The sequence below is a fragment of the Epinephelus moara genome, chromosome 6 (assembly GCF_006386435.1).
Source record: "Epinephelus moara isolate mb chromosome 6, YSFRI_EMoa_1.0, whole genome shotgun sequence".
In the NCBI taxonomy this organism is placed as follows: Eukaryota; Metazoa; Chordata; class Actinopteri; order Perciformes; family Serranidae; genus Epinephelus; species Epinephelus moara.
In genome coordinates, this window is record NC_065511.1 from 36,195,746 (window position 1) to 36,222,439 (window position 26,694).

Sequence of the window (26,694 nt, forward strand, 5' to 3'; positions counted from 1 at the left end):
CATATTGTAATTCAAGTGTTCTGAAATAACACTGGACTTCTGCACCTCCTCTTGGCTCTGTTTTCAGGCTTTAGAAAATCTAGGCCTTGATAGCAGACCAATCACAGGTCATTTCAGAGAGAGGGTGTTCCTATTCGCTGTTCTACAAATGCAGATAGGTGTGCACATCGCTTAGGTGAAAACCTAATTCAATGGCGAAGAGTCCTGCAGAGACATTTGTTATGCTAGCAATGGCAACAACTGCCCACACTGCAAAGGAACCCTGAAAAAGAAAGACAGACTAATCAAGATAAGAGTCTGACAATAAACCAAACAAAACGTGTGTCAATATCTGCGAAGCATTTCAGAGATGGAGAGAAAAGGTTGCTAGTAGTTTAGCCTTATGCCAACCGGAGCTAAAGGCTCATAGCGGAGGCTTCAAGTTCACGTTTATGTAGCTAACGTTAGCAAGAGCCAGACCACCTCGCAGGGAGGAGAGTGGGCAGCAGCTCTGGAGGCAAACCCCGCCAGCTCCAGGACACCGGACAGCCTCAACTTCCTGTCAGATCAGTAAACTTTCTGTTGCTGCCGTTACACACGTTAGACCCTGTGCTGCTGCTGGCCACCAGCCTGCTGTGACACTCAGCTCTGGGGGGGTTTGCGCTGGCCCAAATTTGAACTGCTACACCTGCTGACCAAAAGTCCGTCTCCCGAGCTAGTGCCTGCTTTCCTCATGGGTAAGCGAGACGAAGGGACTGTGGGGTGGCTCGCAGCTAACTGTTGTCTCATTTGTGGTCTGATAAACAGAGATTAAAAGCGGGCAAGGAGGGGTTGAACGAACGAGCTGCGTGCAACTGCACAATGAATTAAGATTAAATAAATCAATGCATGCATACAGCCGTCGTCATCTGGTGAGAGGGGTGGTGTTTACCTGCTGCTGCTTCACAACACACAGTAATTTGGCTTTGAATTGTACAGTAATGGCACTAAAAGCATCTTGCTGTTGTGCATTCTTGTTCTGCATTGGCCTTTTAACTCAATGACCTTACCAAACAATATCAACAGTCACTTGTGTAATATTATCTCTGTAAACCATTTCATTTGAATAACACAACCACAGTGTCATCAACTGACATACATGAGGTGGAAGGTTATTTTTACCGAGCTGCTATTTTGGTGCTCCTTCCCTGGTCCATTCATAGAAGGTATTTAGAGCTAATCTTATTGTCAGTGGCACTGGGTGTCGCTAATCTGGAGTCAGGGGTCAATCCCTACACACTGACACTCTCTGCTACAGGGACAGCTGTAGGGAGTACATAAGGGAGTACACATGCAAGTCAACATGTGCCACTCTCGCTTTTATCTGTATCATCTGTGACCTTTAAAAGCACCTCTGACGAATCCATTTGTAAAAGGCACCTCGTGAATACATTCGAGCTGAGAAACATGACAGGGTGTAAATATGTGAGAGCTGATTTTAGAAGGAGACTATACCTCGCCAGCATCACGTTGTCTGTGTCATCCTTGCCCCACTCCCAATCTTTCCCAGGATCCACAGCAAAGTGCAGAGGCAGCATTTTGTGCTCCGAGTCGGTGAGAGGGATCACAACTGCTGGTAGAGACGGGGGGGAAAGTATTCTTAGACAAAAGACAAAACATTTCAATCCAGCACTCTGCATTGTCTGCAGACAGAAATACTTCTGAGTGCAATCAATTGGTTCACTTTCTATTTTCACATTTAGTCCGTGCCGTCTGACCAATATTGTTTTTGGATGGTCCGTTCTGGTATTTTTAGACCGGGAAACAATTCGACGTCTGGCCAATGTCTTGAATTTGAAGGATAAACTTATAATTTGTGCAGAAACTTCAGTGTGAGCACATGTATTCAGAGTTTTTTCATAATCAATCACCCCGTGTTACCTCGAATTTGTGAAAAGTTTTTCTCGCATGGTCAACAGAGAATCCAAAAAAAAAAAAAAGGTGAACATTATGAACTGAAGTAATTAGCAATCACCTTTAACAACAGTTACAATATAAAACATATCTGCCTTGTGTTTGAGCAGAGTTCAAACACGTGCTTGCTCAGACACGCTACTTGGCCGTGCATTAGACTGTTTGTTCTGACCTGTTTCAAATTGTACTGTTCTACCAAAAATGAACGTGTTTGTGAAGTACTGAGCATACGTGCAGATAAATGAGACTTTGATTATACTGCAGGAGTGTTTTGATATCATTTTGCTGCTGGTTAATGCTGTTCTTGTTCCATTCAATTCATGGAGAATGTTCACCTTTTTTGGATTCTTCGCTCACCATGGAGGCATGCGAGAAAATGTTTTCCTTGCAAATACAAGGCAGCATGGGGTGAGTATCTGATATACAAATGGTCATTTTGTGGGTGAAGTATTCATCTAATTTGGAGCATATTACATGACAACAAAGTCATTTTTACCTACAAATCTGTGACTTTATTAGCATTCAGCTTCAACACAGGAAGGGGATCATTTGCTGGCTTGGTGTTGAGCTAGAAAGATCACTGGATATCCTCAAAAGCCCAGTGATCATTAGTCACCCACTCTTAAATAAACCACTTAAGTCAGTTTTAAAAAAAGACTGACCCATCAAGCAAAGGCACCCAGCTGTAAAGTGGGTCCTAGTGCTGTTAGGAAACTCTGGTTCTAAACCCTGCACACATTAATAAATGTCAATTACTTGAGGGCTTTTATTCTCAGCAACTCTTCTCAGGAGGAATTAATGTAACGGTGTTACACCCGTGATTGATTATTTAAAATGTCAACTGCTTACAAGGAGGTTGCTAAAAAAAAAAAAAAAATCAATATTCAGATGATATTAAAGATGAATGATGCAGAGCTTTACCTTGCTCTTTGGAGCTGTCTCTCTGCTCCATGGAGACCAGGGCAGAAAAGTGTGCCTGATCGTATGCCAGGACCAGGGGCGAGCGATGGCACTTGGCAGCTGGCACTTCCAGTGGTAGGTAGATGCCTCCAAACGGGATGGGAGCAAAGGCTAGGGAAGAGTAACAAGGACATTAAACATCTGAAAAGGACAACCTCAGGACTGTTTCCCGGCGCTATAGCACCGAGGGGATCTGAGACAAAAATAAAAAAGAGCTTTCACCGTGGAGGCATCCTCTATCGATAAATCAAACCAGTGTTTGAAGGGGACCTATTACACTTATTTTCAGGGTTCGTACTTGTCTTTAAGGTTTCTATTAGAACATGTTATCATACTTTATTTTTCTCATACTGTCTGTGTTGGAACACCTGTATTCACCCTCTGTCTGAGACGCTCCGTTTTAGAGCCTGTCTCTTTAAGCCCTCCTATCGAAAAGACACAGTCTGCTTTGATTGGTCAGCGTTTCCAGGTCTTCTACATCTTTGCATCTCTGCACCGTCATGGAGTGCTGCAGGGATGATGTTTATTTGAAGGATAGCCTGGAAGTTAACATCACCCTGGTTCCCTCAACAAACAGCCAATGGGATATTTGCACTGGATTTGGGATTGGACGTTTTTGATACTTCTATGTTTTGTTCAGCGAGATAATCTTCACAAATAAAAACTATTTTTATGATTTTTTAAGTATAAATGCAATCACCATAAGTGAAAAAGCTAATGTTTGGTGGGTATAAACAAACACCACAGTTGCATGACCACCACAACGAGGCTGTAATCCATGTTTAGTGTGATGACATTCTGTAGTCTCATTTAGCTCCTTGTTTGGAACCTCTTTTTGTAGACACTTAAAAGCTTCAAAATCCACTCCTTCGAGGACAGCAATGTTCACGTCTTGGCCAGAGAAGAAAGATGGTTTGAAAGAGCCGTGAAAGAAGCCATCTATGTCAAACTGGAATGACAATCGTTTAAAAGAGGAGGTGGCCTACGACACCATTTATCTCCGACTTAAAATGCAGTCTTGGGATCTCTTCCCAGACGACTTAACACCCATTCCCACCCGGACCCATCTAACCCTAAGGACATCTAAGATGGCCGGGTGGGTCAAGGACTCACATGTGACCTTAACCACTCTTTTGGGTTCACACCCACACAGAGTTTAAAGCCTGCGACTCAACACCAGTCAGTTACAACTGAAGAAGCCTCTTGGATGAGAGGTGAAATGTCTTCAAGAAACTAAAGCAGAAAATAAGCTCGGTAGCAAACAAACCTTGATGGTACTTACACATTTTGTTCAGCAAGATAACCTTAACAAAAACACCAGTTGTGTTTTTTTAAGCCTAAATGCAACAGCCAGAAGTAAAAAGCGTTAGGCTATAAACAAACTACACTACTGTTGCATGACTTCACCTCACCGGCTGTAAAACTGTGGTTGACGTGATGATTTTCTGTAGTCTCATTTAGCCACTTGTGAGCAACCTCCTTTTAAAAGACACATAAAAGCTTCAAAGTTCCCAAGTGGGGTATTTACTGATGTTTTTTATGCTGTAGAACAAAACGTGAAAGTCTTTCAGCTTATGTTAACCACAGACCTTATTTCAGACATCTAACCAAAAACCCACTGACTTTGGGAGGGAACCAGGAGTGCAAAATGCTAACTTATTTCCAGGTTTTAGGACTCATTCCTGCAGCACTCTATGATGTAAATACTTGCAGAAGCGTGCCTGGGGTGGATGACCATATAAAAGAAAACCGTCATGTTATGATGTCATACTGTCCCCAGAGTTAAAAAAAAAACAAAAAACTGTTTGAGTCTTTATGTAGATTACTTCTACATACATTTCCTTCATTATTTGAAACTTTGGCCATGTTTAATATGAACATTCAACACTGTAACATTAAATAAAAAACACAAAATACAGAAAAGCATAAAAGGTCTGCTTTAACTTGCTGTTGGTTAATTTATATCTACTTCCAATTTCCAGCCAATTATGACAGTTGCATTAATTCCACAACAAAACTGCTGTCACCTCTGATTTCAGTAAATCAGCACTGAGGTGTCAAAACAGTGCAAAGTAAATTAACAGCTGCTGCAATTACCAAACTATTAAGGCTGCTGCTTCACAGGAGTGCTGTAAGTTGTTTTTTTGTAAAGAAAAGTTATGCACTATGTTTTGTGTGACAGAAATGGGTCACACGGAATTTGGCAGCCATTCACATTGTTTGTTTTACTCTGCTTAAGATACCAGACGGGTGGTGTTTACTTCTTCGGGACAACTTGGGCAAGTCATCAGTCACTGAAATCTTAGTAAAAAAATGTTTTCCTTCAAATCCTTCCTGGCGGATTTCTGCTAAGTGCAGTGCAAATTCTGTAAATGACAGACCTAATTTATCCGAGGTACATAGAGGATGACTAACATGATGAAACTGTGAAAAATATGATGAAATGCAGAACATGATGCATTAGCAATGCGAGGCTCCGGGCTATTTACCCTCTCCTCCAGAGTCCCTCAGCATGGTGTCGGCCACCACCACGATGGGCCTCCTGAGGACGTGGGCCAAGACAAAGACGTGAAACTCCTCTAAACTCTCGTACACTGGTTCATCTGAGGACTCCGCCCTGAAGACAACAACACTGCTTTTAGTGAAAGAGGACAAGACCAGAGATAATCAAATATTGCTTGCTTTGTAATAGATTCCTTATGAGTAATAATAACAAAAAAAAGCGCACTGTAGGCTTTTTGGGGGGCCACATTCATAAACACATAAAGGTGAAACCACATTTAAACAAAGCGTTTGTATTGTGGAGCTTCAGTATACCTAACCCACTGAACTTATGCTTGGTACAGTAAATAGCAGATTGACTAAAATGAGGGCCAGCCACTCAGTTCTGACTGTGAGCGCAGTTGTTTGTTCATGAATAAAAACATGAGTGTGACTAAGTGTGCGTTGGGGTAACAGTCCCCGCATTGTCCGAGCCAGACCTTACCCGTTGGTGCTGTTGGTGCTGTAGTGTATTCGCGGCTCACTGGAGGCCAGCTTCAACAGTTCATTCCACTCTTTCTGCCACTCCTCCTCCGTGTACACCAGACCGGACTGAGGAGAAAGGAAGGACATGCACACACACATTTGCCATTTAGAGAGGGAGTGTCAAATGTCACAAAAGCATGCGCTGACGTTATGGCATCTTACCACAAGGGTACATACTGACAATTGAGGAAAGATATTTAAGAGCCTTTATTAACCCCTGTGTCGTTCACACAGTAGCAACAGAACGCTCATCGGTATCATGATTTAACCTCCACATATGGGCAGAAGGAAACTTATTGAAATGTTTTTCACCTGCAGCACAATAAGACAAGAAAGCATCCCAGTGCAGCCACAGTCCTCGACACTGCCCACTGTGAGAGCAACTTTGGTTTAATTGATCTGCTAAAGGACACCTCAGTGGAAGCTGTTGAAGAATGGCTGAACATTAGGCAGTCATTCGTGTGGCATCTCATCTGTGGGTGTCTGCACGCTGTCTGCAGCCACTTTGAAAAACATGCTCAGTGTGCTGTTATGCTTGCTTTCAAGGGGAAGAGAGTCAATAGGCGTTTTCGGCTCAGAGGAACTTTTTTTTCATAGTTCTAAGAACCTCCCTTTCAGATTGTGTCCGCATCGCAAGAACTAGGGATGATTGTAGTTCTTAGAACGCTGTTTTGAAAGACTGTTTTTTAGCTCCTATTTCAGAGCAGGTACTCTCCAAGTACAAGAGGCACCTTGAGTGGTGTAAGTGTGTGTTGATCGGTCGAACACAGCCAATGCAGCTCAGGCAACCACCACTTTTAAAAAAAGTTGTTAGCCTTGTAAACAACAGACAACACAACAGCTTGAAATGAAATAGAAGAAAACACAAAGGGACTGACTGAGCATATATGTGACAGTGGGAATACAACACGATTTTGACTCATCAAAGCAAACGTGACGTTGTTATACCAACTGCCAACCGGCTTATGTCACTTCAGCATTCTTATTGGCGGTGTGAATGCAAACAGAAAAATACAGCCACAAGCTGCAGCTGTAGGTTCAAGCTCTTACTTGGCCAACAGAAGGGAGCAGCTCTTTTAGAGCCGCATGGAACAGGGAGTGGGCTTCGAGCTTCACAGAGCTCAGCAAAGTTATTTCAGCTGGTTTGATTTTGTCTAAATAAGGAGTGAGACCTATCACACGCTTGTTGTATCATTACAGTGTTAACAGTGTTTCAGTTAATGTACACTCAGAGTCCCACCCTTTGGTCTCTAATAACTGATACAACCGTGGGTAATAACTAAAGAGTTACCTTTAATGATATGACATGTCTATGATTAACACTTTTACAGCAACAAATATTTAGTATACTGCGACAGAACTCCCATAGCGATGAACAGACAGAATTCAAAGGACTGGTGCACCACATTAGCCAGTATGACCTGCACACATTGACTGGAAATCTCTCAGAACTGAACAAAGTTCACAGCAACACAATGTTGTCCTGTCTGCCTTTGGTGTGTCGATGTGTTCAGGGTTTTCCTGGCTTACAATAAGGCAGAGGTGGTGCCCTCCTGCTCATGTGCACACACATGCATGTGTAATGTGCCTTCAACTAGCTCAGACAAACGGTTTTTACAAGCAACATATTTTTAGGAGTTCTAATAATTATGATTAGAAAAAAATGACAATTATTGATAAATTGTGGCCAAATTGTGAAATGGATACATGAACAGTTATTGGTAGTGTCTATATGAAGAATTTTTGGATGTTAAATGTTCATCTGTGGTCACAGTATTATTTGATATTAAAGTGCACTGAAGTAGCAGATCACATGACCTGGTTGAGCTTCGTTTGAGACTAACAACATGATCACAAATACTGATAAAGTGATTTTATTCTGCTGGCAAAATATTATTCACAAAAATTTAGATGTCCTACTGTTTTTAAAGGATTTTAAGAATAATAAAACATTTTTTTTAAAGTAATCCCCTCTCAAACACTTTTGGAAAATAGCTTATCCTTTTATTTATTTTTTTACTTTTAATTTTAATTATTCTGCATAATTTAAATTATTTGCTTTTATCAGTATATGTTTGAGTCCAGTTTTCGTATCGTAATGAACTAATGTCATATTATGGAACACTTATTTTCAATAAAGTGGGGAAAAAAAAGTTCATTATTAAAAATCAGTTTTTCTTTTCCTGACATTTCCCCCGTGAAAATATTGTAGTTTTTTTTAAATAGTTTATTTTAATTATTTTAATTTATTTAATCCTTTAATTTTTTATATTCTTACTTTATTAATCCCCCTGAGGGGAAATTCAATTTTTTCATGCAGACTGCCATTTGCAGCTGCATTTATATACGCCAGCTGGCAACAAAAAATTATATTTAAAGATATACTATGTAGGAATTTTCTAAAAAAAAAACTCAATGTATAGACTCATACAGACATAATCCCTCTCAGCCATCACTTATGGCCCACTAGAAGTGTATGGCGGTGTATTATTTCTGCAGAGCCGTTGCCCTCTGCCTGAATTTTCTTATATTTGTCTTATTTTCTGTGTTTGGGTTGTTCATGGTCGTGTGGCTCCACAGTGCTCAGGTGAGGTTGGGGCTTTATAAAAAGGTAGTGACCAGCTGCCAAACCATGAGCAACACGCATCCATGAGACACAGCATCGAAAAAATGCAAATATAGCGAGGTTACAAACAGTACCCAACACTTCTGTGTAGTATTCTTTTAAATATTTAACGGCAGAGAAAAGGAGTTTTGTTTTCCTTCATGATTTTCTTTGCTGTGGTTGCAATGACGTTAGCAGCAGAATAATTGTTGCCCCTGCTTTGCTGAAGCAAAAACAGGGTCGAAGCCAGAAGGTAACTCAAGATTTGCAAAACTCTTCCTCTATGGCACTTTTGGTAACACCTTACCCGATGCACTGTGCTGAATCCAATAAAGCATCACCACATCAGCTAAATGCAGCGATTGCAGTTACAAATCACAGAAATCCACCATGTTTGTTAGTGAACAGTGTTTACAATGAAGACAACTGTCAAGAGTTTTGTTGAGAGCTGGAGGCGCCATGAAATTTAACGGGGACAGCCGCCTCGTAATTGCCTACGCAGAAAAAACCTTGTGTGTTTTGAAAGAGCTGGGATTGCATGGGACACAGTAAACTAATACACAAAAGCGCGCTGTGTGCATTTGACATTTCAAATGTTCTATTGCAGACGTGTGAGCAGCTGCAGGCGGGCACGCTGGTATGGGAAGCATGTAAAGGCCTTTACTTGTTCATTGTCCATGTTTGTTTTTTCCTATTTGGTCAAATGAATCAAAAAGGCACCACTCTCAAGTTCACAAGTCTTCATGCTTTAGACTAACACTCCCCTAATACAGTCATCACAGAGTTGCAAAAACTGCCTGGAGAAATGTGCAGCCTCTATAACAGACCTCTTTGTTCTGCTGGGTCTGCTGCCACCTCCACCTGCGCTTCAGTGCCTCCCTCTCCAACCCGTGATCCATCAGCGCATACAGGGACTTCCGTAGCATCAGGTCCCGGTCATGAAAACCCCACATACCTGCATCAGAAAACAAAACCTGTGAATAATTGCACGTGAAAATAATGCAGCTGCTGTTTCAGAGTCTTTTTTTGTATTTCTTTAGTGTTGAAATGTTTAAAAGACACAAATTCTCTCTCATAAATTAACTGTAAATGAATAAATTAAATAAAAACCTAAATTTGTAGCTATGTTTCACCTTAAACCTGTAAATATCTTTTAAAAAGCACAGGATAAGCACGACTATTACTTTCACATCAGCTACCCAGGAGCACAACAAGGGCTTGAACGATGGCTTCACATTAGTTAGGACATTATTAATTTTATGTGCTAGGGCTCCTAAGTGGGCCACAAAGGCTAAGTGAATGTGCACTGCAACACTGTAAAATGCAATTAGTGCTTAAACCAACAATGAAGCTCTCTCAATGAATGCTAATGGAGTGTGAACCTGCACGGTGCTGGGGTCTCGTTTGAAAGGTCTGCGATACTCACCGAGCGAGGCGGCGTGTAACAGGCAATTTCCGTCTCCGCTTGTTGCCAGCGGCAGCAGATTCTGACAGTTTGAAACCACTTTAGTCCACCAGTTCAGTCGCCCTGCAGGCAAATAGGAAAAACCTAACTCACCTGTTTGTGTTACAAATATGACACAGCACTGATCCAAAACAACTGCCATGTAGCACCTCACAGATGGAGAAAATGAGGATGTTTGGAAGATAATCACATTGTGTCAAAGCTAGATTTCCATGCTGGAAAATAAGATGCCACATGATTCTGTATAGAATATAGAATAGTTTCCATTTTATGACAGCAGACATGTGCTTTTCAAATGAAACATTTTCCCTTAAAAATGATCTTCTTTTAAAACAATTTAATCACAATATGTCTGTCCAAAAAACATCCACACTTATAAAAGTTGGTAGATAAGATTTTACTCTGGGTTTAGGACAAAAGGCCTCATCACAGTAGACATTTAGGAAAAGCACAGGTGCAGCTAATAACAACAAAAATGGCTCTGTTCTGCAGTATTAAAGTATCCCTGTTATTCACGGCAGTAGACCTATTCACACGGAGATCCCGCAAAACTGTCGCAACAAAGTTCCTCCATTATGCCAGCCTAATACCGTCCATTGTATGATTTTAGATAGCATGCCAGTGTGTTCCACTGTCAGAGAGTGTTTCCCCCGTTAATGTGTGGAGCCTATCCCAGCTGACATTGGGTGAGAGGCAGGGTTCACCCTGGACAGGTCGCCAGACTATCACAGGGCTGACACATAGAGACAGACAACCATTCACACTCACATTCACACCTACGGACAATTTAGAGTCACCAATTAACCTGCATGTCTTTGGACTGTGGGAGGAAGCTGGAGCACCTGGAGGAAACCCACGTTGACACAGAGAGAACATGGAAACAGAAGGGCTCCCCAAGCCCGTGTTCGAACCAGGAAGTAGTCGTAACCTGCTGATAACAATCATTTATTGTCCCTAATACATGCCGGTTGATCTCGTCCTCTGCTCAGATGGTAAGGAGCTCCCGGACCTCATTGTTTTCCCAATTTTCAGACATTTTGGTTGCTGTTTTTCTTTTTGAGATAGCTGCTAACTACTTCCAGCTGCTTTTTAAATCTCCCCGTGATGGGTCGCACACATAGCAGGACATCAAAATGTCACATTCGCCTCATCCTGCTGACTGTCCCTTTAAAACAGACGTCAGCTTATCACTGTTACTACCTCCACTGCTGGATTAAAAGCAGCACAACTCCCCATTCTCTGCTCGTACTTATTCTACAGAGCAGTGAGGCGGTATAACGATGCAACATTCCCGTCTTGAAAAGGCAGCGTAAAATGTACAATGGCACGACCCTGAAACCGAACAAGCTAAGTTGAATTCAGCCATCATTCATTTTGTTGTTAACACCTTTGCTTTTCCTACTGTGACATTTCAAAATATCTTCCAAGGAAGCAAGGCTAATGGAAATATTGAAATCTTACTTAATTTATGTTTGGCTGTACATATGGATGGATGTGTTAAAAAATATGATGCAGTTAAACCTAGAATCTGGTGTTGAGTTCTTACCAGCGTGCTCCAAGGCCACCATCATGGACTGCTCGATAAGGTCCCTCTCGATGAAGCCGCGGAAGTCTTCCCGGTACACGGTGAGGTCTGGTAGTTGGAAAGTGCACAGGGGCGTGTCCAGAAGTGGCTCATTACTGCTACCTCCAGTGCTTGAGACGTGAGAGCGCGCCAGGGACACGATGGTTGAGCTGGCGTGGGAAATTCCCCTCGACAGACGCTTTTCTGTAGCTGCTAAGAGACAGTGGCAGAAGATGTGGAGGAAAGGTGGTGTCAGTCTAAGTATATTTTAACAAGCTACATATTACTGATAACTGTTCAGGTCTGCTGTTTGGTGCTTTACATCAGTATGTGTCCTCATTTAACACCTTCTGAGCCCAGCACTAGTGTACTAGCTGCCAAACATGTCACTTGCTGGTGGCCTCACCTTGCACCACCTCATCTTGGCGGTGGAGCACAGGCCGCCCTACCCTGGCCATCTCCTTTTCGGGTGGCAGATACGTCCTGTCCTCTGCGAACGAATAAGTCAGGTTCCCAGCATGCACCTGTCGTAGCTGCTCAAAGTCACTCAGGGCGGCAGTGAAATCCCAGTTCTTGCCTACAGACACAGACAGGGTGAGGAACAACATCTGTCTAAGCCACCGGGTCCAGCATGACAACCTGAATCTACTTTGTACGTCCAGCAAATGACACATCCTTAGTGAGTTTAAATATTTACCACGAGTCAATGCAACCATAAACTGCCTTATCTTATGCAAAGGCCACTGGCACATTCCTTCACTTGGGTAAATATCAGAATTTGGGGCACGTCTCGGCTCGCTGGCTTGCTGCTGCTGCTGCTCACTGCATTGCATTACATTTTTAACCCATATTCTTATCTGCAACTTGTGTTGCTGCTAGGCAACAGGAGCCCTGTTGACTCCAAATATACCTTCCTTCTGTTAGTGTATGAATGTCTAATTAACAGTAACAAGCCAGAAGCACTGACTGAGACAGCGGTCAATTTAACTGCTGCGCATAACACTACCAGCTGTCAGGTTCACCCCCAACCACCTCCCTCCCCTCTTTGTCTCATAAGGGAAGGAGGCAGCGAGAACTAGATTCAGTATGATGAAATGTAACTAAGTAAATTTACTCAGGTACTGTACTGAAGTACAATATGAGTACTTTACTCATACTACTTTACTTGAGAATTTCCATTTTATGCTTCTTTAGTACTTTACTAAATTTATTTGACCATTACTTTTACATAAGAACATATTTGTTTTAGGGATGCACCGAAATGAAAATTTGTGGCCGAAGCCGAATAATATTAAACCCTTGGCCAAATACCGAGTACCGAACACCGAATGCCGTTTTTTAGTTTTTCATTAGTTTTTGCAGATGAACCCCCTCCAGATTAGTGTTGTCACGGTACCAAAATTGGGATCCATGGTACGATACCAGTGAAAGTATCACGGTTCTGAGTAGTATCATGATACCACAGCAAAAATGAGGCAGATGTGCCTTTTTCATTTATAAAAAGATAAATCACTTTTCTATAATACATCAATGATATTTCAATGGAATAAATTACTTATTGACTTATTCATACTTCAAAAACAGCATCAATAAGTGATTAACATAGGGGGGATCAAAATAAAATAAATAAATGAAATAAAAATCAACCAGCCACCCTCCTCCCCTGACAAGTCCCTTCATAAGTAAAGAACAGTCCCTAAAGTGCGGTGAGGTTTGTGGGCCGTTACCTGCCACTGAAGGACTAAAAGAGAGAAATGTGAACGGCTCGTTTCTCCTCTGATACGACACATACTGTGTGCCGCCATGGCTCGGCTGTTCAGGTACTTTTGGGCAGTCATGACAACAAGTTATTCACCTGGAGCCGGACTTCTCCGTCGCCGGTAAGCCGTTATCATGCGCCATCGTATTTGATAGGAATACGTATTCCTGTCCGTGTCTGTGACCCCCGTTCAACCCACAACTGGCGGGATTCACCGTTTCGTTTCTGCTGCTGGTTGAAATCTGTACTCACACAGCTGAATGATTTATTTTGCCTGCACAAAACTCGCAAATGCGAGTGCGGTGATGGACGGAGTAAAATATCGCTACACTGCCGACATTCTACTCCGTCCGTCACCGCACGCTGTTTGATTGCGTTATCAAAACACGCCGCTATTATTCGGCCTTGCTTTTCACTTATTCCACCGAATACTGAATGTGTGTTTTTTTGCAATATTCGGCCGAATATATTCGGTTACCGAATATTCGGTGCATCCCTAATTTGTTTAAATGACATGATGCAGTACTATACTATTAACCTACTCGGTAGTAGAGGAAGTATCTCAAATTGGCTCCACATTGACTAATCACATTAAAAATGTTCTCTAGGGATGCACCGATCCGATATCTGGATTGAATATCGGCCTCGATATCATCAAAATAGATGGATCGGGTATCGCAGAATGGAACCTATACCTGAGGCGATCCTTTCCCTTTAAATCTATTGCGACGCGAGCTACGTCATACGTCATGGAGTGAAGGAGAGAATCTGCTGTGTGGAGGTATTTCACACTATTACAACTGCTGCTGCACAATTGTTTATTTATTTTTAGATATTTTTTTAGGGCATTTTTGCCTTTAATTGATAGAAAGAGAGAGGGAATGACATGCAGCAAAGGGCCACAGGCTGGAATCGATCCCGGGCCGCTGCGGAAACAGCCTTGTACATGGGGTGCCTGCTCTATCCACTAAGCCACTGACGCCCCACACAATTGTTTATTTTTGTTAAAAATAAATAGTTCATCATTGAATTAATATGTTTCATCTTGTTTCATTTTATCTTAGGAAAGAACAGTGTAGTCATCAACACCTGATGCCTCTAGTCTTTTCTGTACTACATGTAAAGGTATATAGCTTTTTAGGTCAATTGTGGTTTCGGATCGGTATCGGCTGATACTCGGTATCGAAACTGAAAAAGCTGGATCGGTGCATCTCTAATGTTCTCACATTATTCATGCTATTGATCAAAACAGAATAATATTCTATACTAAAATGATGATGATGATGATGTAACACTGTGAAAGGAGCCTTCTACAGAATATGTACTTTTATTTTGATGCTTTGAGTACATTGTGCTGATAATATTTCTGCACTTTTACTTAAAGGTCCAGTGTGTAAAATTTGGAAGGAATTTAATGGCGTCTAGCGGTGAGGATTGCAGATTACAACCAGTGTTCATTATCCCCAGAGGTCTATTCCTCTCCGAAACAAATGGACCAGGTGATTAAAACCGGCAAAAACACTGAATAAAGCAGTTTTATGTAAAAAAAACAACAACCCAAAAACAGTGTTTCTCCTACCCTGTTCAACACGTTGCAGACGGGCTGCTAGCCCAGCAGCTAACGTGCGCTCACCTTATTTCTGATCCAGATGTTCAGGAGGTTTTTACCGGGAGCCAAATTATCTGCAGAGGTCTCCTCCTCTCCAAAACAAACCCAGTGATTTAACCCGGTAAAAACACTGAATAAAGCAGTTTCACATTTCAAATGTGTTTCTCTGACGCTATTTGGCATGTCGGAGACGGGCCGCTAGCCCAGCACCTGCTAATGTGTGCTCACCTTCTTTTCTCTGACAACATAAAATTCAGACACTCATGAGTTTTTCACCAGGAGCTAAATTATTTACAGAGGTCTCTTCCTTTCCAAAACACATGAACCCCCTAATTTAAACTGGTAAAAACACTGAACAAGGCAGTTTTATGTTTAAAAAAAAAAAAATCCAAGTTTTCTGACGCTCTCATTGTGCATGGGCTGCTAACTATGGTGGCCAACGTGAAAATGCGAATGTCCCTATCTAGAGCCAGTGACGACGATCTCTATAGATGAGGACCCGCACCCTATGTAAATATTAACGGCTCATTCTCAGGTACCAAAGACACAACAAATTTTATTTTCAGGTGATTATATACTAATGGAAACATTCATTTTTTTTTCTATTCCATTTCTGCCAATATATCCCCCTAAATCCTACACACTGGACCTTAAAGTAACATTTTGAACTCAGGACTTTTACTTCTCCATCACTACTCCATTTATCACTCCAAGTTTGCTTTGTTGTATGTACTTAATGTGTCGCACATGCACAGGACAGTGTGTCAGTTACATCACATAATATACCTATTGACTTAGGACCCACTGTTTAGTCCCAGGAGGACAGCAGTCATTAAGAAAACTATAGAAACAAATAATGAAATGCTCTGTAACTCACCCTCTAGCAGATCTCTGGCCAATCCCGGTTCAGCTCCAGTGGAACGGACAAAGTCGGACAGGACTGCGTCCATATCCACGGTCATGTGATCATGAATTCACAATGTTGCGGGTTGTGTCCGGGCAGAAAAAAAAAACAAAACAAAAACAAAACACGGACTCTGGTCTCTCTTACAGGGCAACACGGGAAGGGGGGAGGGGGGAGCAGTCCTCTACCTCGTGCTATACGTGCCACACCTGCAAAGAGAACACAGATAACTATGGTTAAACGTGCAGGTGTAAACTCATCAGAAGTGAGCTTACAGGAGATGAAAGGAGTGTTTGCGACAGTGAATGAGAGGCACACTGACATAATGACCCTGCTCAACCCCCTCGTTTTCAAATGCAGGCCTGCTGTGACCTGGTTGCTTTTGAACTTGACACCTTCGCAGTCACCGAAGAACAGCTGTGGCACACAACGTTAACAGGTCTCACAAACGGTTTGGTCAGATTTGAATTGTAAAAAACAGTCAAATGAAAACACGTGAGGTAGCTGCTGTCAGGCGTGTGATGTCTGTCATGTGGGCAACTCAACTGTGTGGTTTCAGACTTCATCCTGTTTTTGTGAATTTTTTTAAAATCAGCTGTTATGAATTCTGAAAGCTGTCAGGATCCATCACTTAAAGTCATGACTATTTCAAAATCTGGACTTGAGGCAAATGTGCATGATAACCGCCTTCAGATATGACCTGTTGAATATGTAAACAGACAAGATTTGTTTTCTGCCAGAGAAACAGATCATGAAGCAGAGCAGAAACACTTAAACCACGTGTGAGAGGAAGCAAGTCATTTGAGTGAAGTGTTCAGCAAACAACCAAGATAAAGTCTGTTTGCACTGTAAATCCACTGGAGATTAAGCAGATCAGAGACTCTTATGTATAATATTATACATTTCAAATAGGGTAAGGATATGGCCCTCAGTGTAATGTACAATTTAAAGTTTGTTAGAGCAGTGTGATATGAGGAAACAGTACGCCTTCAGAGGCTCCTCTCTGAAATCAATTAGACAATTTCACTCTTCAAATGTCAATGGCAGATCCAAAGGACCCGCATCAGTTGGGCACTGAAATCAATACAGAAACATTATCAAGACTGAGAGGAAAAAAGAGTCAGCATCACAGGGCCGTTAACACATAGGATGGAGGGGGCAATCGATGAACGGACAGACGAAAGAGATGAATCAAAGCAGCTCTGCCTAAAAAGATGCACTTCTGAGGCCGAGCTAAAGCTAAAAGTCTTAATTTACCAGGAAAGATATTCTGAGTGCGGTACATACACTTTCTAAGCAGTGCTTTGAACCACATTCAGTTACAAATCTTATTCTGTAACATCTGTCCTTCACCAGCACTTTGCAGGGTTGGTACAATTTTGAGAATGTGTCAAAAATCTCAACCATCTGGAACATGACAAACCTGGCTGATTAATGCAGGTCAAACAACACATGAAACGTTTCATGTTAGGGATGCAACACTACAGTACGTGCAAATCTATGACGACGTATTAGGGCCACTGTACGTAAAAAAAAAAAAAAAAAAGCCGGGACACTCAGTTCACCACTTACTTGGTGGAGTGAGCGCCTCATGTACTAAGGCTATGTCCTTGCCGCAGTGGCTGTGGATTCGATTCCAACCTACGACCCTTTGCTTCATATCATCCCCTCCCTCTCCCTTTCATGTTGACGCTTTCCTACCAAATAAAGGCAAAAAGAAAAGGACTTGATTTTTTTCTGAAATTAAAGTCACAAATTTACCGGACTTTTTTCTTTTTGTCAACGGTTCACATCGCTTCACTTTGCAAAGTCGGATCAACCTCATTACACCACAGACGCCATCAGCAAACAATGAATCCCAGCAAACAAGATGTTGAATGACTGTTGTTTGAAAGTCAAATCAAGACGTCCCTTTATGGTTCAAAAATAATTCTAAAATGAAAGTTATGCCAGCGTCCGAGATGGCTTCCTGGGCTCCCTCGCATCGTCAAAATGTGACATTAACACAAACCGGCCTATTAACCTATCCTGCTAAAGTCTATGTACACAGTGTGCATTCAGCAGCTTTATACATCCTAAAAACTAAAAATAATACGTCAACTAATTACGTACTAATTAAGTACTGTGCCTGACCCATTCATCCACCATAACTTCCTCGCTACGTGGTTATTGTCGCTCTTAATATGACGACACCTGACTTTCTTGTAGAAAGCCCTGGAGGTGTTTTTCTCGTAAATTTGTGACTTTGTAATATAAGCAAATATTTGGGCTGCCAACGTGTAAGTCAAAAATTCAAATCTTCAGTCGGCAACCTCTCATTCGACTGAGATTCCTCAAGTCAAGCAAGTCATTTTTGTTTATTATTGGGGGGGTTTTTCAGTCAGTGTGCAGTGTACTTCTGGGGGTGTTTCGGTTCCCAGATGTAGCCACAGAGTGAGCACTCTCTGGTACAGGCAGCTGCTGACCCAGACCCAGGGTGAGTCTGAGTGAGACGGAGGCAGCTGCCTGGAGGAAGAGAGGTTTTGCCTGGCTCTGAGTTACGTTATCTTCTGCCTTCTGCTTAGAAGGGGTAGATTTACAGCTCACAGCAACATAATACGATACAGTCTCTAGCTTTTGTTTGATATGTAGTGTCAGCAAAAAATGTTATTGCACATTTCTGATCCATCTGATTCCTGCTCGGAGGATAACTTTGCTTATTAATTAAAAACTAAATGACGTGAGTGACACTGCCACCCTGAACATCCTGGCAGCCCCTGTTCAAATGCTCAAACTCAATGTAAAAAAAAAAAGAAAGACAGTTGACTAATTGCTAGCTACAGTATGCTACTAACTTCACATTGTGAGCATTACCAACAATCACTTGTATTTGTTTTGTAAATGTAAACAACATATTGTGCTGCCTTTTACATAACAACAAAGTCATTTAAATACAGCACCCAACATGTGATCAGTGCAAGAATAATGACAATGACGATGTTTACTGGGTATTTAAATAACAAAAATGCTGTGCACAAAACTATCCAGTCATTATGGTGCCATGAAGTTCATAAACTGCCTGATCCAGTTTTGCCTGACTTTTTTTTTTTTTATCTACCTACAGTCATCTATTCCCATCCGTCCCATGGCTCATCCACCACCCAATGTTCCTGCCTCATCTCTGACTCAGTGAACCCTTTTCCACTGCGCCTGATGAGTCACGAGTTTACTCTTCTTACACCTCTCCATCATTCTCTCGCTTCCCTACCTCCCTCAGATTCTCCGTCGTTATTACAGTAAAAGACACACAGGCACGCAGGGGAGGAACAGACTTCAGTACAAAAGGCCTTTCTCAGCCAGCAGAGTATTTCTAGAGTGTTCGCTGCAAAGTCAGGCATTCAGCAGCCGCCCCTGCAGGGTCTCCTAACATTCTTGCCGTTTGTCAATTATGCCGTGTTCAGGTCCACTGATCACATATACGACTTAGAGATGTGAGAGTCGTGGCCAGTTAACCATTTAAAACCACGGGGGTAACAAAACGGACTCAGACCCCATTCATACGAACACAGAGGTGTGGGTTAGACCACGCTCTGACCGATAATAGCACTGCATCAAAAAACACCAGTAGCTGTGTCAGAGTGAGCGTGTTGCTATAGGTACCAGAAGATGTAATACAAACCAGTCCAGGAAGTCCAGTTTCTCATCAGACTCAAAAAGAAAAGATGTTTATACTCCTCCAGGGCAGGGTTTTACAGTTTCAAGTAGAAAGTTTTCAATCATTTTCTCCTCTGCCTCAGTCAACAGTAAAATTGGCAGTATGCTAAAAGGGATTCAATAAAGGTATCAAGTCCAATATGTGCACTTTCATATGTTTGATTAGGTGCTGCACTATGTTTGTCTGTGGTACACGGCTCTGCAGCAAGAGCTGAGCCAGGATAAACTTTTGTATCAGATTGACCTGCTTTTCTTTTTGCACGAGCCTTCGAATGAACACCTGTGCAGTGGTCTTGTTTTCACAGAGCTATCTGTGCCATCAGTACCACCTGTGTCTGACCATGCTGACAGTGGAACTCCAGACACTCCATTCTTGTCACAGATGCAGACATCCTAAGATCAGAACCAACAGTTAAAAGTCATTTATTCTTACAGCAATAACCCAACTTAGATAATTCCGACAATTTCAAGAGGGTCCTCATAACCACCTGTGGTCGGTGATCAAGCCCTAACAAGTAGTAGTAGGGCAACATGTAACAGAAGCCCCCTTTGGACTGCCTCTTTAAGTTGGGGATTCACGCTGTTATTCCGCCTTGCTGTTCTGTATAAAACGTACAAATGCGGAATGGGAGATCAGGGTTGTCTCGTCTTTGAGTCAGCATCAGAGGAAGTAAGAGCGCTGAAACAACGTCTGTGTAATAGGGACAGCCAGCAAGACAGGACATAAGATGAGATGATGTTTTGACATGTTATGTGTGCGACCCAACGCCGGGAAGTTTAAAAAGCAGCTACCAGCAGTTAGCAGCTAACTCAAAAAGAAGAACAACTGAAAATGTCCACAAATTGGGAAAACAATGAGGTCCGGGAGCTCCTTATGCTCAGAGCAGAGGACGAGATCAGCCACCATATAACAGGGACGGTAAATGATTATTATGCCATTGCTGTTGTTTACAAAGTGCTGCCGACGCATATGTTATATGTCACACTAGAGGCCAACACTGCTGTGTTACATGTCACGCCCATTACGCCTCTTTTGCTTCCAGGGTGCCGGCATGCTATCAAAAATCACACAATGTAGTGGCATGACACCGTCACTGTTTGTTTTGTGTAAAAATGCAAAGGAGGTGTAAAGAGGGGACTTTGTAGCGACTCTATAGCACCATCTCTGTGTAGAGAGGGCTATAGGGTAGGGAGGAGGTTATGTTAAGCCATAGACGGAGGGAGTGCAATACACACAGATGTGCAAACTACATCTAATTATTGATAGATTATAATCATGGACTTTTGTTGTTGTCTTGCTCTGTGTTTTGTGTCTACATAATGTTTATTGTTTCATGCACTGTACCGCAAATTACCCCATTGTGGACATTAAATATTCCTTAGGTCTAAAGTCTGTTGTCAAATTGGAGGATGATCTAAAGGGGTCAACAGGCATCATGATCTGGGAAGAACGCAGGCAGGTTAGAGACTATGGTGCACAGGTGACAGGGATTAGGGATTAACAATATTAGGGGTGAGAATTCGAGGTTGTTGACACTTAAACTTTTAACTCTCCCACTTAAACAAAAGGAGAAAGAGAGCACAAATAAAGAGACCGAGCAGAGGGCATGGTTACAAAAGTAAAACTGTAACCAATCTTGTTTTTAGAAATTGCGTAATGAAATTCTATGTGGTTTGGTTTAACTGTGACAAGCGCTGAACTCAGATGCAGACATGGGACTCTGACGAGATTAACTTGTGACACCAGTCATGTATAAGTGAGTTCAATGCAAGAAGCTTGTGTGACGCAGTAGACCTGCATCACACAAGCCTCTCCTATATAAAAGAGGTATTATAGTAAGCCTTGAGTTCTGTTGACTCAGTTTCTGGATATAGAAAAAACCCCACTTCCAATACACAGGAAGCAATGCTGAAAAAATCTGTACCAATGATTACCGGTCTGATGACTTTACCAGAATCCAGCCTCTGCCCGGACCTCAGGGTACTATGTGTGTGTGTGTCTTGTTTGTTTACTTAATAGCAACCCTTAAAAAGTAATTTACTGGTTTGATTATTCTGAGAAACACTGTGATTGGGTCTGTTGACTAAAACCACTGGCACTGACAACACTAGGCACTGTGAAAAGAGCGATAAAAGTGAAGGGCTGTGGACAGAAAGTACCAACACAGACCAACAAAAGACCGGCTGTTGTCACTCAGGGCCTGCTGTAACATCAGCCATTCCTGTGAACCCACTCTGGTGCGTTTGATGTAATGTCGCACGGCTCTCCTTCAAAAATGACCAGACTGTGTCCCACGAGGCCTCTGGTGTGGCATATTAGCAGGTGACATTAGCCTACACGAGTCAGGCATTATAAGGGAAGGTTGTTGCTACTTGTCTTGGTTATCGTTAATCTTACTTCCTGCATTGTGAAACTTTTTTTAAAAAAGGCTTGTGCAATATAACAAAACCAAAGACATAAGAATAATGGACATGTTGGCACATACAGTCATTAATTAAGACTTTCACAACAGTGAAGGTGTGGGAAGCTAGTTTATCAAGTTAATCAAATGCAAGATACGTTGTGGGGTGTATGCACTGTTAAACTTCACCAACAATTGTCACATGGCTAACACAGGCTCGGGCTCATAACTGCTTTTTCTACAAAAAGTGTGTTGAAATAACAGGAAAGTCCAATGTTTTCCTCTAACGTCAAAGCTGTCTTAAAGCAATGACACATAGAGATCAAACAAATACATTATAAATTTCACACTGTTGTGTAAATCTGACACTTTCATTTGGTGGCCAAAATTTTAAATTTGGCAACCAGCAGAAAAAAAATTCTATACAAGAAAGACCCTGTGTGGATCACTGGCTAACATTAACAGTGCTGCTGCCAACATGGGGCAGTCAGTGATTTGTGTCTGGGATGGCTGAGCTTTTGTCTGGCAGGAGGGCTTACGTAACAGGAGCTGCTGACAACACGTGGGTGCTGAGCTGAGGGCTGGGAGAATGGCCTGGATCACTGAGGGAGACAGAGAGGTCACCACAGCCCACTGCGTCAGCCCTCGGTGGGCTGAGGGGGTCAATTTACCGCTGGGACTGGGGACACAAGTTTGCTTTGCTGGCCCTTAGGAAACACTTTAATATACTTCTTGTGGAATTCATGCTCTCGCATTTGAGATCCACACCAGGAGAAACAGCAGTACAACCACTGTCGTCTACTGTTGACCAACACCCAGGCATCACTCTTTTCTGAGGAGATAAAAAAGCCAGATTCTCTTGCCTGACAAAGACGGCAGATAAAAACTACAGTGCATGACTAAGCTAAAAACGGCATTTACTTCCTAAAGATGACGCAGACACAAGTTGGTGAGAAAAAGAGATGTGTAAAAAGACACCAGCCAAATGGTGAAACAGCTATGTAACCAAGCAGTAATACACCAACGAGACATTTTTAGATATGATCTGCAAAAAAAGCTTGCCTGGTTCCAGACGTCTGAATCACAGTCCACATGTCTGATTCTTTCTTTAAGCAAAAACTAAATGTCACGTACATGAAAGCCACAAGAAACAACCATAAAAGCAACTTACTCTGCTGTCATAACTACGCAAATACTATTTTTATAGGGATACTATTTCTATTACCATTCTATTTCTATTTATTCTTTGTTGTAAACATGCAATGACTCCTTAGTTTTTATTGTTTTAGACTTTGTTGTTGTAATTTGTGGGAACACCATATCTTGTCTTGTCTGTTGCTGTTGTCATTGTCTTTGACGTTATAAAGACTAGACAGGATTTGGATCTAGTGCTGGTACAATGTGTTATCATCAGCCCGGGGTGAGGCAGTTACCCACTGTTCAAAGCAAACCAAGATAAGGAGCATAAGAAGATAAACACAATAACACGTACAACAAAGAAAGAGCAGAAAAGACTGGGCCTTTAGCCTGTAAGGTGCAAAAGGTTTCAGTGCCCTAAATGCTTTGTTATGCTTCGCTGTGCAGGTTACTTATGCAAGGTCACTCAATATGGCATGACCCAGGATAAAAGCTGAGAACACACACACTATGTGTCTTTATGATGATGAAGAGGAGCTGTGGTAACCTACCATTTAACAACATGAACCAATAAATTTGATCCGTATGTTAAAATTTTCCAATTTAAAGATCCACTTTGTGATTTGTTTGGTCATAAAAACGGGAAGTTTAAATCCTGCAATAACGGATTTTTTGTTTAGTTAACACAACATTAACATATCATCACCTTTTAAGATGATATAACATACCTGTTAGTCAACAGTGGCTTAGTTACATCATGGACTGTATAAAATAATAGATGTAGCCACTAGGGCTGTCCCGAATACCATTTTTTAACATTCGGACCTTCGGCAGAATGTATAACGAATATTCGAATATTTCACTCCTTTCAAAGACTCCTTGCGAAGCACTCCTCCGGGGGGTTTTTCGGACCTAATTGTATTGCGGAGTTTGCACAGCGGCGACTGGATCTTTGCTCTCAAACCACAAAAAAATGTGACGGCACAGCAGTCTCCTTCAGTACATTATTCTATGCTTTCTTTTGATTTTCACATTGGCTAGTCATCCTGTTTAATTTGTCTTCTGATTAAATCGGAACCGTTGAAACAAGTTGTAGGAAGCCTCTGCAAGTAATTGGTTGCTGGCAGACACTCTGTGCTGCAATAAAATGGTTAATCACGGGTCAAACGGGGGAAACAAACGTTGACAAAAACGGTTCCATAATTCATGTTAAATTCAAAAGATAACGAAAAAACAGCTACAAGTTAGAGGGAATAGTGATAAAGTTGTAAAACTTGGCATTGATCCACAGCCTCAGACGGATGCGCTCAATCCTGCCGTGCACACAAGCTCCGTTGGTAGGATACTATATTTTCACATTTTTAACGATGCAATTTAAAAGTTTTGATTTTTACTGATAACCTACATTTACCAACAACAAAAAGACTACATTTAGCACCAAAAAATATGTAAAAAAAATAAAATAATAATAATTAAAAAAAAGTAAAAACAACAACAAAACAAAACAAAAAAAAAAACGAATATCGAATACCAAATTTTCATAACGAATACCTACCCATAGAAACGAATATCCGAATATTTGGGTACAGCCCTAGTAGCCACCGTGATGTCACCATGACCGTATTTGGACAAGAGGTTGGAGTTGTGGATGAGTGAGGGGTAAATCTGACTGAGAAGCCGAGAACACTATCAAAGCTGCCCCGCCTTTAATTGTGTTTAACTTTAAGCCTTATTAAAACATGAGTGATGTAAAAATTCACCCGTTAAATCTAGAAAGATTTAGGGTCTGGCTGTGAGTAATGAAAATGGCCCAACTCGAGGGGTGGCACCAAGCATGCATTTGAAAATATCACTGCACGCAATTGGATAACACTACGACCAATCAGAACAATAGATTAGACTCTTGCCGTACTGTATTTCCAGGGTAGAGGAGTGACAGCTTTAATACTGCAATTTAACACTTTACTATAAAAACACTGAGTATTTCACATCAAAATCACTCTCTTCTCTCATGACTCATCTTGATCTCAGGCATGGTTACATATATATATCCAATCAAATGCAGTCTGGGGTGCTCGCTAACCCCACCCACCATATAAAACTGCAGCTGACTGTTTGTGGGTAGCAAGCAGAGCAACATCTAGAAGAAGGTGTGTGTTTGGATATCAGCTAACTAAACCTTTGTTTACATTTCAACAGACTGTGGATGAGGTTTAATTTATTAATTTTCAAAGGTGCGGGTGGAGGCCGACAGTCCTGCTGCTCCTGAGCTCCGTATGTCTCCACTGCTCTGTATTGTGTTCTATTTGTAAAGCCACGGTCCCGTTTAAGACACTCGCCCACATACTCCATAAATACGTCACATTGGGAGAAGCTAACGATGCTCTAACTTCCGTTTTCACTGTGACTTTAAATAGTCTGAGATAAAAGAGGGAACATGAGCAACATACTTATTTGAATACTTTTTTGCTCCTGTGTTTGCGGGCATGTAGATGCAAACAGTTAAGTTTACTTTAATGTACGGGCAGCCAATTCTGTTATTCTGTCCATTAAAATATGTGAATTCAAGTTAGGATTCAGGGTGCAGGCCAGGCTTCAGATCTTATATTTTAAGATTTGTTAATGGAGTTACACTTTTATTTACGTGTGAATCACTGGTTGTGCCTTTCACTGAACCTGCTTCTCCACATGCCAGTTTAACTAATCCATGTATACCTACAGAGAGAGTCTGCGAATGAGCGAAACAGGTCAGTGCAACATTTTTACAAGTGGGAAGATTCACCACGAGGCCTGTCACAATAACTACATTTGTTAAATGATATATCGTTTCAGAAATAATAATGATACAATACTTCTGTCAATTTGAGGCCATTCTATAGTACACCCTTTTAAAGAGCCATTAACTTTTAATTCTTAAGAATATTCAGATTGGAATACTTAAAAAATTGAAGGTCCTGTTTATGCGAAAACGGTAAACTTAAGTTGCGTTTTGGCTGATCATTTACACGACAGCAGTGTTTTGGGTGCCTGAAAACGCAATGTTTCGAAAACGGGTTCCAAAGTGCGTCTCTGTTGTCATGTAAACTTGCAATATGCAGTTCCTCTGAAAACGGAGACTTTTTCGCAAATGCACGTTACAGTTCCAGTCACTAGGCATGTGCGAGAAAGTCGACCATCACAACAACGATGGCGAACTCCCGAGCTCTGTTTGTGCTGCTCACCCTATTGAATTTATCACTTCTCCAGCAAAGTGTAGCTTTACTGTCGCAACTCCACCTTATCGTTCGTCCAGACAAACATTCGTGCAGTCGCCATTTTGTTTGTTTATTATCACAGCTCTGTAGATGGAAGCGCATGTGTGCAGGCGCATGTTGTTTCATTACAAAGTCACACCGCCAACTACTGGCCTGGCATGTATATTACAGCGTTTTTGGTCATTTTTGTCGTCTGAACGCGGAACTTTTTTCAAAATGAAAATGAGAAATGATTCCGTTTTTAGCGGATCGTTTTCGTCTAAACATGACCTAAAATAGTTTTTAAAAAGTACACATAAAATTGTAATACCTTTATAGGAGTAGCCAAAAATTACACAGTTTGAGACTTAATAGAAAATTTGGCCAACAAAAACAAAACCAAG

General features: G+C 41.6%; 1 protein-coding gene across 7 annotated transcripts in view; it reads right to left on the reverse strand.

Annotated features, from left to right (window-relative positions):
* The window catches only part of otud7b (OTU deubiquitinase 7B), a 48,658-nt gene that overhangs the window by 7,184 nt on the left and 14,780 nt on the right, over nt 1-26,694 (reverse strand). The window contains exons 1-9 of one of the 7 annotated variants that reach the window (XM_050046284.1): nt 15,799-15,889; nt 11,960-12,130; nt 11,536-11,766; nt 9,951-10,052; nt 9,352-9,479; nt 5,879-5,985; nt 5,382-5,509; nt 2,854-3,003; nt 1,474-1,591 (exon numbers count right to left, since the gene is read on the reverse strand). In XM_050046284.1, the coding sequence (XP_049902241.1) occupies nt 1,474-1,591; nt 2,854-3,003; nt 5,382-5,509; nt 5,879-5,985; nt 9,352-9,479; nt 9,951-10,052; nt 11,536-11,766; nt 11,960-12,130; nt 15,799-15,883 (1,220 nt within the window). In that variant the 5' untranslated portion in view covers nt 15,884-15,889. Of the gene's footprint in view, nt 1-1,473; nt 1,592-2,853; nt 3,004-5,381; nt 5,510-5,878; nt 5,986-9,351; nt 9,480-9,950; nt 10,053-11,535; nt 11,767-11,959; nt 12,131-15,798; nt 16,035-26,694 lie in introns of those variants that run through there. The other 6 variants (XM_050046280.1, XM_050046278.1, XM_050046281.1 and 3 more) reach the window with 6 other exon arrangements.